Source organism: Mercurialis annua, linkage group LG3, assembly GCF_937616625.2.
Source record: "Mercurialis annua linkage group LG3, ddMerAnnu1.2, whole genome shotgun sequence".
In the NCBI taxonomy this organism is placed as follows: domain Eukaryota; kingdom Viridiplantae; phylum Streptophyta; class Magnoliopsida; order Malpighiales; family Euphorbiaceae; genus Mercurialis; species Mercurialis annua.
Window position 1 is genome coordinate 57582442 of NC_065572.1, and position 11828 is coordinate 57594269.

General features: G+C 30.2%; 3 protein-coding genes across 3 annotated transcripts; 1 reads left to right on the top strand and 2 right to left on the bottom strand.

Annotated features, from left to right (window-relative positions):
- Positions 1–3544: 3544 nt before the first annotated feature.
- Positions 3545–4886, top strand: LOC126672723 (uncharacterized). The gene is made up of 4 exons (XM_050366680.1): positions 3545–3760; positions 3841–3964; positions 4044–4567; positions 4664–4886. The coding sequence occupies exons 2-4, from the start codon at positions 3869–3871 to the stop codon at positions 4884–4886; spliced, it is 843 nt and encodes a 280-aa protein (XP_050222637.1). The 5' UTR covers positions 3545–3760; positions 3841–3868.
- Positions 4887–6495: 1609 nt separating this feature from the next.
- On the bottom strand, positions 6496–7444 carry LOC126672724 (uncharacterized). Its single transcript, XM_050366681.2, has 2 exons — positions 7238–7444; positions 6496–6921 (listed from the first exon to the last, which is right to left on the bottom strand). The coding sequence occupies exons 1-2, from the start codon at positions 7442–7444 to the stop codon at positions 6496–6498; spliced, it is 633 nt and encodes a 210-aa protein (XP_050222638.2).
- A 10-nt stretch (positions 7445–7454) lies between these two features.
- On the bottom strand, positions 7455–11451 carry LOC126672725 (uncharacterized). The gene is made up of 4 exons (XM_056105055.1): positions 11357–11451; positions 10515–10588; positions 8882–9027; positions 7455–8768 (listed from the first exon to the last, which is right to left on the bottom strand). Exons 1-4 carry the CDS (start codon positions 11449–11451, stop codon positions 7455–7457), a joined length of 1629 nt encoding a protein of 542 aa, XP_055961030.1.
- Positions 11452–11828: the final 377 nt, after the last annotated feature.

An 11828-nucleotide genomic window follows, 5' to 3' on the forward strand; every position in this document is an offset into this window, starting at 1 on the left:
TTTGTTGATTTTAGCAATAATATTTAAAAATAAAATTTTATTTCAGGATTTAGGAATTTTTAATTTTCATATATCGCAATATTTTTCTGATTTAATTGTTTTGGTTATGATTAATTTTGAATAGCTAATTTTACAATTTATTAACCTATTTTATAGTTTACTTAATGTTAGTTAATGGTTTTCTATTGAGTTTTGTGGTTTTTCTGTGTTTGTATTTGCTATGTTTGGTTTTTCTTATTTTTCAAATTTAAGATAGGTTTACTAACTAGTTTCTTTCAGTCTACTATTTTTTTTGTTTTTTTTATGTTTTTTGTAATATATTGTATTCTTTTATTTGCATTTGTTCAGGAATGGGATTTTTTCATCAGGCCTGATGATCATTTTCATTTAAAGGTTTCTCATAATGAGGGTGTCGATGTCATTTCTAATATTAAAAAGAATTTAACCCCTGAAACTTTGGAGATATTTTCACAAACTTGTTTTGGAAAGTTTTTAAATATGCAAGAATTTTTAATTCAAGGCCAATTGATCCACTGTTTGCTTCTTAGAGAGGTAAAACAACCTGTGTTTTATGAGTTATGGATCAAAGTTTCTGGTCAGTTGTTAAAATTTTCTATTGATGAATTTGCTTTAATAACTGGACTGAAATGTGTTGGTAGTGTTGATCTCAAGTTGTACAAAAATGAGACTTCTGATTTTAAAACTAACTGTTTTGGAAATATAAAGAAAGTTTCAGAAAAGTTTTTGGAATATAATTTTCTTTCGAAGCGTTGGAGTAACGAGGAAGAGGCTTTTCAAATGGCTGTCTTGTATTTCATTGAAATATTTTTATATAATAACAAAAGTGAGTCAAATGTTCGTGATGCACATTTTAACCTTGTTTGTAGTGGTGACTTTGAAAATTTCCCATGGGGAAAAGATTTGTTTCATGCTACTTTGGAGTTTTTAAAAAGTAAACTCAGTTTATGAAAAAACTGTGATTTTTTAAAGAAAAAATCGAGATCTTCTGATACCCGACCTTCAAGCCGATATGACGGATTCCCTTTGGCCTTACCAACTTGGTTTTTCGAGTGTTGCCCTGCTCTCGAAGGTGGAATAGCTTCTTGTTGTGGAACTGAAATTCCTCGCATTTTGCGTTGGAAGGTTACAACTCTTCAGAGTTGGTCTTATTTGTGCCGAAACCTCTTTGATCAATCTGCTGAACAGGTTTATATTTTATATAGTTTAATTAAATTATATAGAGTTTGTTTATAAACCCTGGTTTTATATATTTATGTTAATAAACACTCATACACTGTTGGAACACTGTTGGAACACTATTGGTAAACTATTTAATAGAATTTGTTTAACAGTATGTATATTATCACGTAGCTGAGTTTATTTAACTGTTTTTTTATGTTGTGTCTTTTTTGTTCAGTTAAAATTATGCAATATTACACCAACCGATGAGGAGAGGACGTTGTTGAACTTAGAGGGGCTGTTTTTAAAAGGAAAGCGTAAAGTCGAAATGGAGCTAGAGGATAGTGAAGGAGTCAATTTTAAAACCAAAATTAATAAATTGGTTTTGATCGAAGATGTTCAATGAGTTTGCTGCTATCAAGACATTCATAGAGACTGAATTCTTTGATGTCAAGAATTAATTGGTTGAATTGAAAAGTCTAATCACTGCGGCTGCTCGTCGAGATACTGTCGAGGTAAACATTTAGTAATCCTTTGTTTTATAGTTAGTAAACTTTTTATGTAATTCATTATTTACCTTGTTATATTTTGTTTTTGATCTTTTGTGTAGGTGGATGCTCGTGGTCTTGTTTCTTCTTCAGAAGAAACTGTTAGTGAACATTCGATGAGAGTGAATCAAGAAAGCATTGATAACAAGGGTGATGAGAATGAGCAGAATAAGAAAGTGGAAAGTAATGCGAACGATCCTACTGACATACCGAAAAGCGATGACGTCGGTGATTCTAAGGATCATATGAATGACCATACTGATGACAGCGATGATAGCGGCAGTGAGGATAAGGTTGATCCGAATGAGACTCGCGATAGAGAGGAAAGTGATGATAGCGGAAATAGTGATGATGACATGACAGATGATAAGAGTGAAAGAGATGACAGAGCAGGTGATATAAAAAAGGATGATGAGAGAAGAGATGACTCAAGCTATGGGAATGCAGTTGACGAGAGGTTCAATTATGCGTACAAAGATCGTGAGGATGGTGAAAGTTCTGAAAAGAAAGTTGATGAGGGTAATGATGTATCAAAAGAGAATGAAAAAGTTAGACAACGTAGCAAAAAGGTAATTTTTTCTAGGTATTTTTTATTAAATTATTTACTGGCTTTATATGGTTATTAACTTCTTATTTTTTTATGTAAGGCTGATTCTGTTGATAGTCGTCCTACTTTCAATCTTCTAGAATCAAGTACTCAAGGGACTCCTAGTACATTTGATTCAGTTGAAATAATGGGTCTTACCAAAGCTGTTGATCTTGCTGAAATAGAAGCCGGTCTTGTTTCTAATGTAATTATTTTTATTTTCCTGTTTCAATAATTTTTTTTTTTTATTTAATGGTGTACTTATGGTTTACTAATAGTTTGCTAATTGAATATATTTTTTAAGGTTAATGCCGTTGATTCTTTTTTTGAAAAGAAAGTTGATGAGGGGATTAATGTGATGCAAAAGGGTGAAAATGATATCAAAGATAGTGGAAAGGTAGAATTGATTACCCTTACACTTTTTAATTAATTAACTTGTGATTTTGTCATTCTTATTAATTTTTTTTTTAAGGTTGATTTAGTTGATAGTCGTCCTACTCTCAATACTTTTGAAGCAAGTACACAAGGGACTTCTAGTACATTTGACTCAGTTGAAATACGTGCTATCGATAAAGCTGAAAGAGACGCTATCAATAAAGCTCAAATAGACGTTGTTGATAAAGCTGAAAGAGACGCTGGTCTTCTTGGCAAGGTAATTTGTTTATTACTTTTATTCTGATTTAAAGTAAGTTTTTTGACAAATTACTAACAATATACCAATAGTTTACTAATAGTTTACCAATATACATTTTATTTGTTTTTTGACTGTTATTAATATATAGTTTTTATTTAGAAGGTTTATGAAGTTGATGAGGGATTAGAGGATGAATCTATATTTGATGAAGCTTGTCTCAATGATCTTGCTTATGTTTGTGATCGTATTGAAAAACAAGCTGCTGATCGTATTGAACAACAAGCTGTTGATCAAGTTGCAAAAGAAGCTTCCGCTGGTCAAGTTGCAAAAGAAGCTTGCGCTGGTCAAGTTGCAAAAGAAGCTTCTGAGGTATTTATTAAAATTTAATAGTGAATAATAATTTATTGTTGTTTTTTTATAAATTAATTTTTTTTAAATAGTTGCAGAAGGCGTCTTTGAAAGAAATTACTGTGTATCGAGGCAGTCCATTAGAGGTAGTATTTCAATTATATTTACTGTTTTTTGTTATAGTAAGTAGGTTCTAAATAGTTACTAATAGTCTATTAATTAGTTTTTACAGTTATTTTTGTGATTTTATTTGATATAATAATAATAATGGCAGCAAATTTCAAAGATTGCCTCTGAGTTCAAAATTCCTTATGCAAAGCCACTAGCATTTATCAAGGCTAAAGAGAACGTAAAATGTGTGAAGAAACTGAATCCTCTTGACGACAATGTTGATGGAGATATCCAATGTGCAGAACTACAAGATTTTGTTGATTGGATTCAGTGTGGCCTGAGGCCTGATCTTAAGTACATTTTTCTATTTTTACGTTTTATTATTTTAATGCATTATAAATATATTTAACTGTTTTTTGTTTTGATATTTGTAGGAAAAAGTTTTATCTAGATAATGACAACATGATTCGACCAAGAATGGATTTTGGAGTGGAACATATTTGGAAAAAATCATGGTTTTATGCGATTAAGTGTAGTGGTCAATTTTTGACGTCATCTGTAAGTATTTTTTACTTGTTTTATTATTGTGTTTAAGTACTACATTTGGTTTTAATTTCCATTTAACTTTTATTTACAGCATATCAATGTGGTTATGTATTACATCCGCAAGAAAGCCAAGTATAAGCTGTTAGATGGTTTGCGAATTACCACAACTGACTGTCTGTTTGACGATAGAATGTGTGCAACGTATGTGGCATATACAAAAAAGAAGAAGCATGATGTATCTACTGTCAGTGAGTGTGGTACTGTAGCTGATTTTATTCGTGGAGATAAGGTTCTTTGCAATACTCATTGGAAGGACGTGGATGAGGTTCTTTTTCCCATACACGTGAACAGTCAGAAACATTGGATTTTGGGACGTTTGGTCTTTAAAGAGAGATGCATATATGTCTATAATTCCATGCAATCATCTTTGTCGAGGGCTCTTGGAATTGAAGCAGCCACGGAATATTCAGTTCTCATTCCTCTGTTTTTAACTCGTATGAATATTTATCAAATGAGGAGCGACATTGATTTCAACTCTCCTGCTTATCAGAATAAGCATTTTTGTGATTCTTTCAATATTGTATCTGTTTCCAGCCTTCCAGAGCAACAAGAAACGTAAGTATTTATATATTTATAGTTTTATATACATCTGCGTTTTTGTGCATTAAATAGGTCATTTGTTGATTATTAATTAAGTCTTTTTTTAAACAGTGATTGTGGAGTGTTCACTCTTGCGTTTGCAGAGCATTTGATTCATGATAAACCTATTCCATTGACTCTGGATATTAATCGCTATCAGATGCGTCTCTCATATCTGTTGTACCGGTATGGCATGATGAAGAATGCAGAAAATATTGTTAGTGATGAAGAGATTGAATCGAAGAAGAACGATGAAAAAGCAACAAAAAAAGGGAAGAAAAAGGTGTCAGATTAGTAAATGTTTAGTATAGTATGGATTTTTAATGGTATGTTTGAATCAGTAAAAGTTTAGTATAGCATGGATTTTAGTTCAACTAGTGTTTTTGGATTATTATGTGTTTTTTTTTTGTATATAGGTTTTTTAAACCTATGAATGTTTTTACTTTAAACTAATGTTGTTTTAAATTTTTCTCTCTTTTAGCAACCTTTTAGTTTTCTTTTAGTTTTCTTTTAGAAAACAATATGTGATATTTAATTTTTGCCTTTTCTTATATGTTTCGATTATTTTATGTTTTTTTTTCTATATAGATTTTCTAAAACTATGAATGCTTTTTTACTTTAACTAATGTTTTTTCAAATGTTTTTTAAAATTTTAGAAACTTGTTAGTTAACTCTTAGAAGACTGTATATAATTTTAAATTTTTTAAGTTTGAATGTTTGTATTATTGTGTTTTATCTCTTTTATGATGGAAAGATCAAAATAGTGTTAAAAGAGTATAAATTTCTGTTAGTTAACACTTAGTAAACAGTCAGTTACCATTTAACTTTTATATATATATATATATATATATTCACTTTTTTAGTAATATGTTAGTTAACCCTTAGTAAATTGTTAGCTACCACTTTGATTTCCTGACTATATTTAAGGATAAAGAAGTAACTAAGATTTAACTAAAAAATTGCTAAAGAGTATAAAAATTAATAAAAGAACATTAATTAGTATAAATTTTTAACACTATAGATAATAGTTAGTTAATCATTAGTAAACTGTTAGTTACCATTTAACTTTTTTGTATATAATATTCACTCTTTTAGTAATATGTTAGTTAACCCTTAACTCACTGATATATATATATATATATATATATATATATATATATATATATATATATATATATATATATATATATATATATATATATACATATATATAAAACACTATAGATAATAGTTAGTTAACCTTTAATAAACTGTTAGTTACCATATATATATATATATATATATATATATATATATATATATATATATATATAGATAATAGTTAGTTAAACTTTAGTAAACTAACTATTATATTCACTCTTTTAGTAATATGTTAGTTAACCCTTAACTCACTGAAATATATATATATATATATATATATATATATATAAACTATAGATAATTGTTAGTTAACGTTTAGTAAACTGTTAGTGACCATTTAATTTTTTTGTATATATAATGTTAGTTAACCCTTAACTCACTGAAATATATATAAAAACTATAGATAATAGTTAGTTAACCTTTAGTAAACTGTTAGTGACCATTTAATTTTTTTGTATATATAATGTTAGTTAACCCTTAACTCACTGAAATATATATATATATATATATATATATATATATATATATATATATATATATATATATATATATATATATATATACATGCAAATTGTTAAAGAGTATAAAAATTAATAAAAGAACATTACTTAGTATATTTTTAAAATATTTAGTAAATTAGTATTCAGATGCAAAATCAGTTTTTTATTAGTAAACATATGTAACTTGTTCACAAACAAACAATAATAGTGTCTAAAAAATTTCAATGATGTTTTATTACAAATCAATTACTGAAAAATAACATTCTACTTTGGTAGATTTCGACATGTCTTTCGGTTATGTCCTCTTTGATCACATCTTCCACACTTACTTGGATTAATTGTCTCCAATGGTCCATTTATTCTTTTTTTTTTTGGTCTTTCAGCTGGTATCTTTCCTATTGGTGGAAGTATTTCAATCCTTTCAATTTCAGTAGGTATATCCCAATTGTTTTGACTTGGCATTGGATACACAACTCCATCATACATTGCAAGCAGATTCTCTTTGGTGAAGAATTTAGAGCAGTATTGATAAGGATCTAGGTGTAGTGAGGATAATATTGCAAGTGTATGTGGACATGGCATCTCATCAATTTGAAATCTGCCACATGTACAGTTCTTTTCTCTCAGTTTCACTATAAATGTCTTTTCACCATCTTGCACATCATGCACATTAGTAACTGATGTTGAAGCCTGTGTTATAAAAAAACATGTTATAACTTAATTATAGAATACATTAGAAATTATAAATAGAACACTGTCAGTAAAAGAGTGAAAAATAATAAAACATTTAGTCCTCTAATTAGCAACTAACAGTTTACTAAAAGAGTGAAAACAGATAATAACAGCATTAATAGGTTTAGAAAATATATATACAAAAAATAAAACATAAAACACAATAATTAAAAACATAGAAGTAAAGATAAAAAAGTCAAAGATATATATATATATATATATATAGTCTATTAAGGTTTAACTAACATATTGCTAAAAGAGTGAAAAAATGTACCTTCATTCTCAAAGAAATTGCATAGTTATCTCTGAGATTATTTTCTGCTTTGCTTGTCAACTTAGTCATTGTACAGATTGCAGCATTTCTATTCGTGTAAGTCCATTTTTGCGTCAAGAATCTCAAATATTCAAGAAGTGTCGCTACTGGTAACTCCCTAGCTGCTTTGATAGCTGCATTCATAGATTCGGCTATATTTGAAGTCATTGTTGAGAACCTATTGTCTTTGCAATGTGATCTTGCCCATTTTTTGACCCCAATTTTTTTCCAAATAGGGTCGAATTGCAACATTTATAGCATCTAGTTGTCCCATGAAATAGTCAAAAGACTGAACTGAGTAAGACTTTGCAGCTCCATAGAAACACTCTCTCAACGCTTTTGCATTTGTTTTCTTTCCGAACTTTAGTTTAACATTGTTTAGTAAATGGTATGCACAAATTCCATGACTTGCTTCTGGAAAAATGTTTTTGACTGTCTCAGATATGCTATCGTGCCTATCTGATACTATACACAATCCAGCCCTCCGACCAAAAGTTTCCAGTAATTTTGCAAAAAAGTATTCCCAAGAAGCATGATTTTCAGAATCAACAACAACAAATGCTAGTGGAAAAATCTTACCATTCCCATATTGGGTGGATGCTGTCAATAACATTCCACGATAGGTTGATTTTAAGAATGTCGCATCGACTACAATCACTGGCCTACAGTACTTCCAACCTTTTATGGATGCATCGAGAGCCATAAAAACATATTCAAATTTTCCATCGGTTGTATGTATATCTACTACTGACCCCGGATTAGTTTGTAAAAGCATGTGTTGAAATTTTGGCAAAATAGAATATGAGTCACATGGATTACCTCTAATCTGATCTAGCGCCTTTCCTTTTGATCTCCATGCCCTATTGTAACTCAAAATCACCCCAAAATCTTTTTGTATGTCTGCAATTATGTCTGATAGGGTATAAATTGTTTTAACATCCAAAAACTTTGTTTTTATATATTCCCCAATTATTAATGATGTAGCTTGTCGTTTGTCTTCCATTCTAATTTCTGGTGGACAGGTGTGGATGTTATTCACTCTTCTAACAACAAACATACTTGTCTTTCCATCTCTTGAGGCTCTTACAGTCCACTTGCAATTGTCGTCTAAGCAATTGACTATATATTCCTTCGGGCATGATTTACTCACTTTATATTGAAAGTGGTTAGCAATTGTGTAAAAACAAAAACTAGTTATCATGATCTTTTTATCTTTAAAGATCTGTCCGACATATATATCCTTTATACTAGGTTCAGTGACCATTGAGATGTCTTCTGGTGTTCTCTCAGCTTTTTCTTCTTCTTTGCTATTCTGTTCTCCCAAAATTTCAGCATATTTGACAATATCCATTGTTGTTTCACTGGAGATCATATTTTCTGACTGTCCTTCAATCATTGTGGCAGAATTGAAGCTTTCAGGTTCCGGTGATTGCCACTGTTCTTCGCATACTTTATTAGTAACACACAAAAGAAATTTGGTTACTCGCATTTCCTTTTTTTTAGTTCAATGTAGAATTGTAGGCTGTCATTGTCTTCAACTTCTAAAATCTGGTAGCTGTCTTCTAAGCGATATTTCATTTCCAGTTCTGTTTCCCAGTGGTTTACCTTCAGTATTCCAGCTATCATTTCCTTCAGTTTTTGAAAGTTTATGTCTTCCTTTATTATTATTCCTTTCACCTTATAGTTGGAGTAATTTAAATCTTTATCCCATACTCCATTGTAGTATACAAGACCTTGAAGTGTTGCTTTTGCTGCATCATATTTATATAAAATCAATAAACTTATAAAAATTGCATTAGTTATCTATAAAATAAAATAAACACTTAATTTATTATAAAACTATTAAACTGTTGAAATCCAGTGGTAATCTATGAGTTTACTAACTGTTTACTAGCACTTAATTTATTATAAAAGTTCTCGTAATCTATAAACAGAATACCTAAACTAAGAAATGTACATTAAAATAAATTAAAAATACAGTGATAATTATAATTGTTGAAAACTTATAAAAAAATATTGTAAGTTTAATTTTTCTAAATTCTCAAAAGCTGAAATTCACTCATGCACATACACGTTGTAACACATTCACTCAGTACACATACACATTGTAACATATTCAAACGCATAGAACACTTTTAGTAAACTAACAATACTAAAAGTGTTTAACTGATTATTAAATAATTTACACAACTTAACTTAACTCATAATACATAACTTAACTCATAATTTTAACAATTTACACAGCTTTCAGCTAAATAAACACATCTAAACATTTTGAGAATCATTCAAAACCTAAATTTAGTTTGATTTGAGCTGTTTAACTGATTATTATATGTTTTTAGTTAAATTTGTATGATATTTCAGCTCGTTTAAAAATCACGATTAAGATTGAAAGTTAGCACAAATGTGATTGATCAAACTCACCGAAATCGTTTGGTAAACACATGTCGTCGTGATTCATCGCTTTTTCTCCGATGTTTTGATTGATTATCCTTTTTCTGTTGAACTGTGATTGATCGCGATGATCAATTTTCTAATTGATCGTGTTCTAATCAGTGATTAATCGAAGCTCTGTTTTGAATTTTGAGAGAATTTGTTGTTTGAGTTTAACAGAATCTCTTAACTTTTTGAATGATTGATTTTGCATGGGTTTTGTTTCCTATTTATATTGAATCGTATATATGCGAAAGAGGAAACATAGTTTTGCTAGATTTTAAAGTCAACCCGTGAATTTCTATAAGTCCTGGTCAAATTGTATTTGTGAGATTCTTTTCCTATTTTATATATATTTGTCTAAAATCCCTTTAATATTTAATACTCTAAATGATGCTATTTAATACAGAATTTATCAAAATATAATATTTTATTCTAAAATTTAATTATTTGATAAAAAAAATTAATTGGCTTTAAAAAAAGTAAAATTTAATTACTATTTTAATTGCTCACCACCATCGGTTTTTAGATATTCTTACACTTAAATATTATTTTTTGAATTTTTCAGAAATTTATGTTTTCTAATTAGATATTATCTTTTTTTTTATTATTTTTTAGATTAAATTATTTATTTCTATATTTTTTTATACTTAATGGGAGAGAAGCACTTATGCGAGAAAGTGAACTTCCCACCTTAACAGAATACTACAGAGCGCTTATATCGTTTGTGATATATAAAATTTATACTATCACAAAGCAAAGTGGGTCCTAATCCTAGTTATGTTTGACGGAGTATGTGTGCTACCCAAGAAATGATGCGAAATGATAACTTGCGGAAGAGCGGATAGTCTTGGGTCTGAAATGTCTTCAGGAAGGTACCTGAAAACGACAACACAGCCGTTAAAAGGATGCCGGAAGGGGATTCCGGCAAACCTTTCTGACGGTCAAGTCAATAACTGTTGTGAATTTTGTTTTTAAGTGTTATTTCAAAAAGTGCACAACCCCACATTGAAAGTTTAAAGAGACAAAAATGTGTTTATATGTGAATACCCTTTATGGGTTTATAAGTGTGTTGGATGGAAGAGAATGGGCTCCCCCCCCCATCCTCTTCGGAGTTGAACTTGGGTGTGGATGGATGTTGCAAATCAAGTGGGCTTGGTCCGAGGATTGATTAAATTTTTTGTTACCCGAAATTAAAAATTATATTTTTAATCATATGTTTAAGCCTTATATGAGAAGGCCCATATTTTGACTAAGTAAAATCTGTTTTGGTTAATGCCTAAAAAATCGGAACAAACTTGGACAAGGCAATTACAACACGTTTAATTAGTTACCGATTTGTTTAAACCTCCATTATCTTTACTCTCATATTTTTAGCAACTAAAAAGATTTTCTATCTGTTATTTAAATTTAAACTTATTGGATTAGGATTGATCAATTGATCAGATATTAAATATTGTTTCTTCTGCTCCTACTTCATTACGTAGAAGAATTGTTGCATCCTGGAGTATACTTCGAAATACTTTTAGGGCAGTGACATCACGCCTCAAGTTTTAAAAACTTTGTTCATTCGATTAATTATACAACAATCTAAAGTAAATCGCTATGTCTACTGAGACGATGAATACAGGTGTTACTGGTGCTGACAAGACCAACGCTCCACCTACGGTCGTCGTTCCTGCTGATGTCGTTCCGCCGACCTTAATGGCTGCCGTTCCATACGCCAAACCCTTTCCAGACATCTCAAAGATACAAGTCTTTGACGGTGAAAACTTTCGACGATGGCAGGAGTGAATTTTCTCGACATGCACGGTGTTGCCTCTACATTAACCGAGGCAAAACCACTTCCTACTGCTGTCAAGGAATCCGAAACATGGCTTTATGCCAATAAGGTTTGTCGACACACAATAATCAATACATTATCTAATGAACTTTATTGTGCGTACAACGAAGCAAAACAGATATGGGAGTCCATGATCAGCAAGTACACGGCTGAGGATGCTGGCAAACAGAAGTTTGTAATTGGCAACTTTTACAAATGGACGACGCCGAGGACAAGGATATGATTGCTCAGATTAATGAATACCACAAACTGGTGGAGGATCTTAAAGGAGAATCG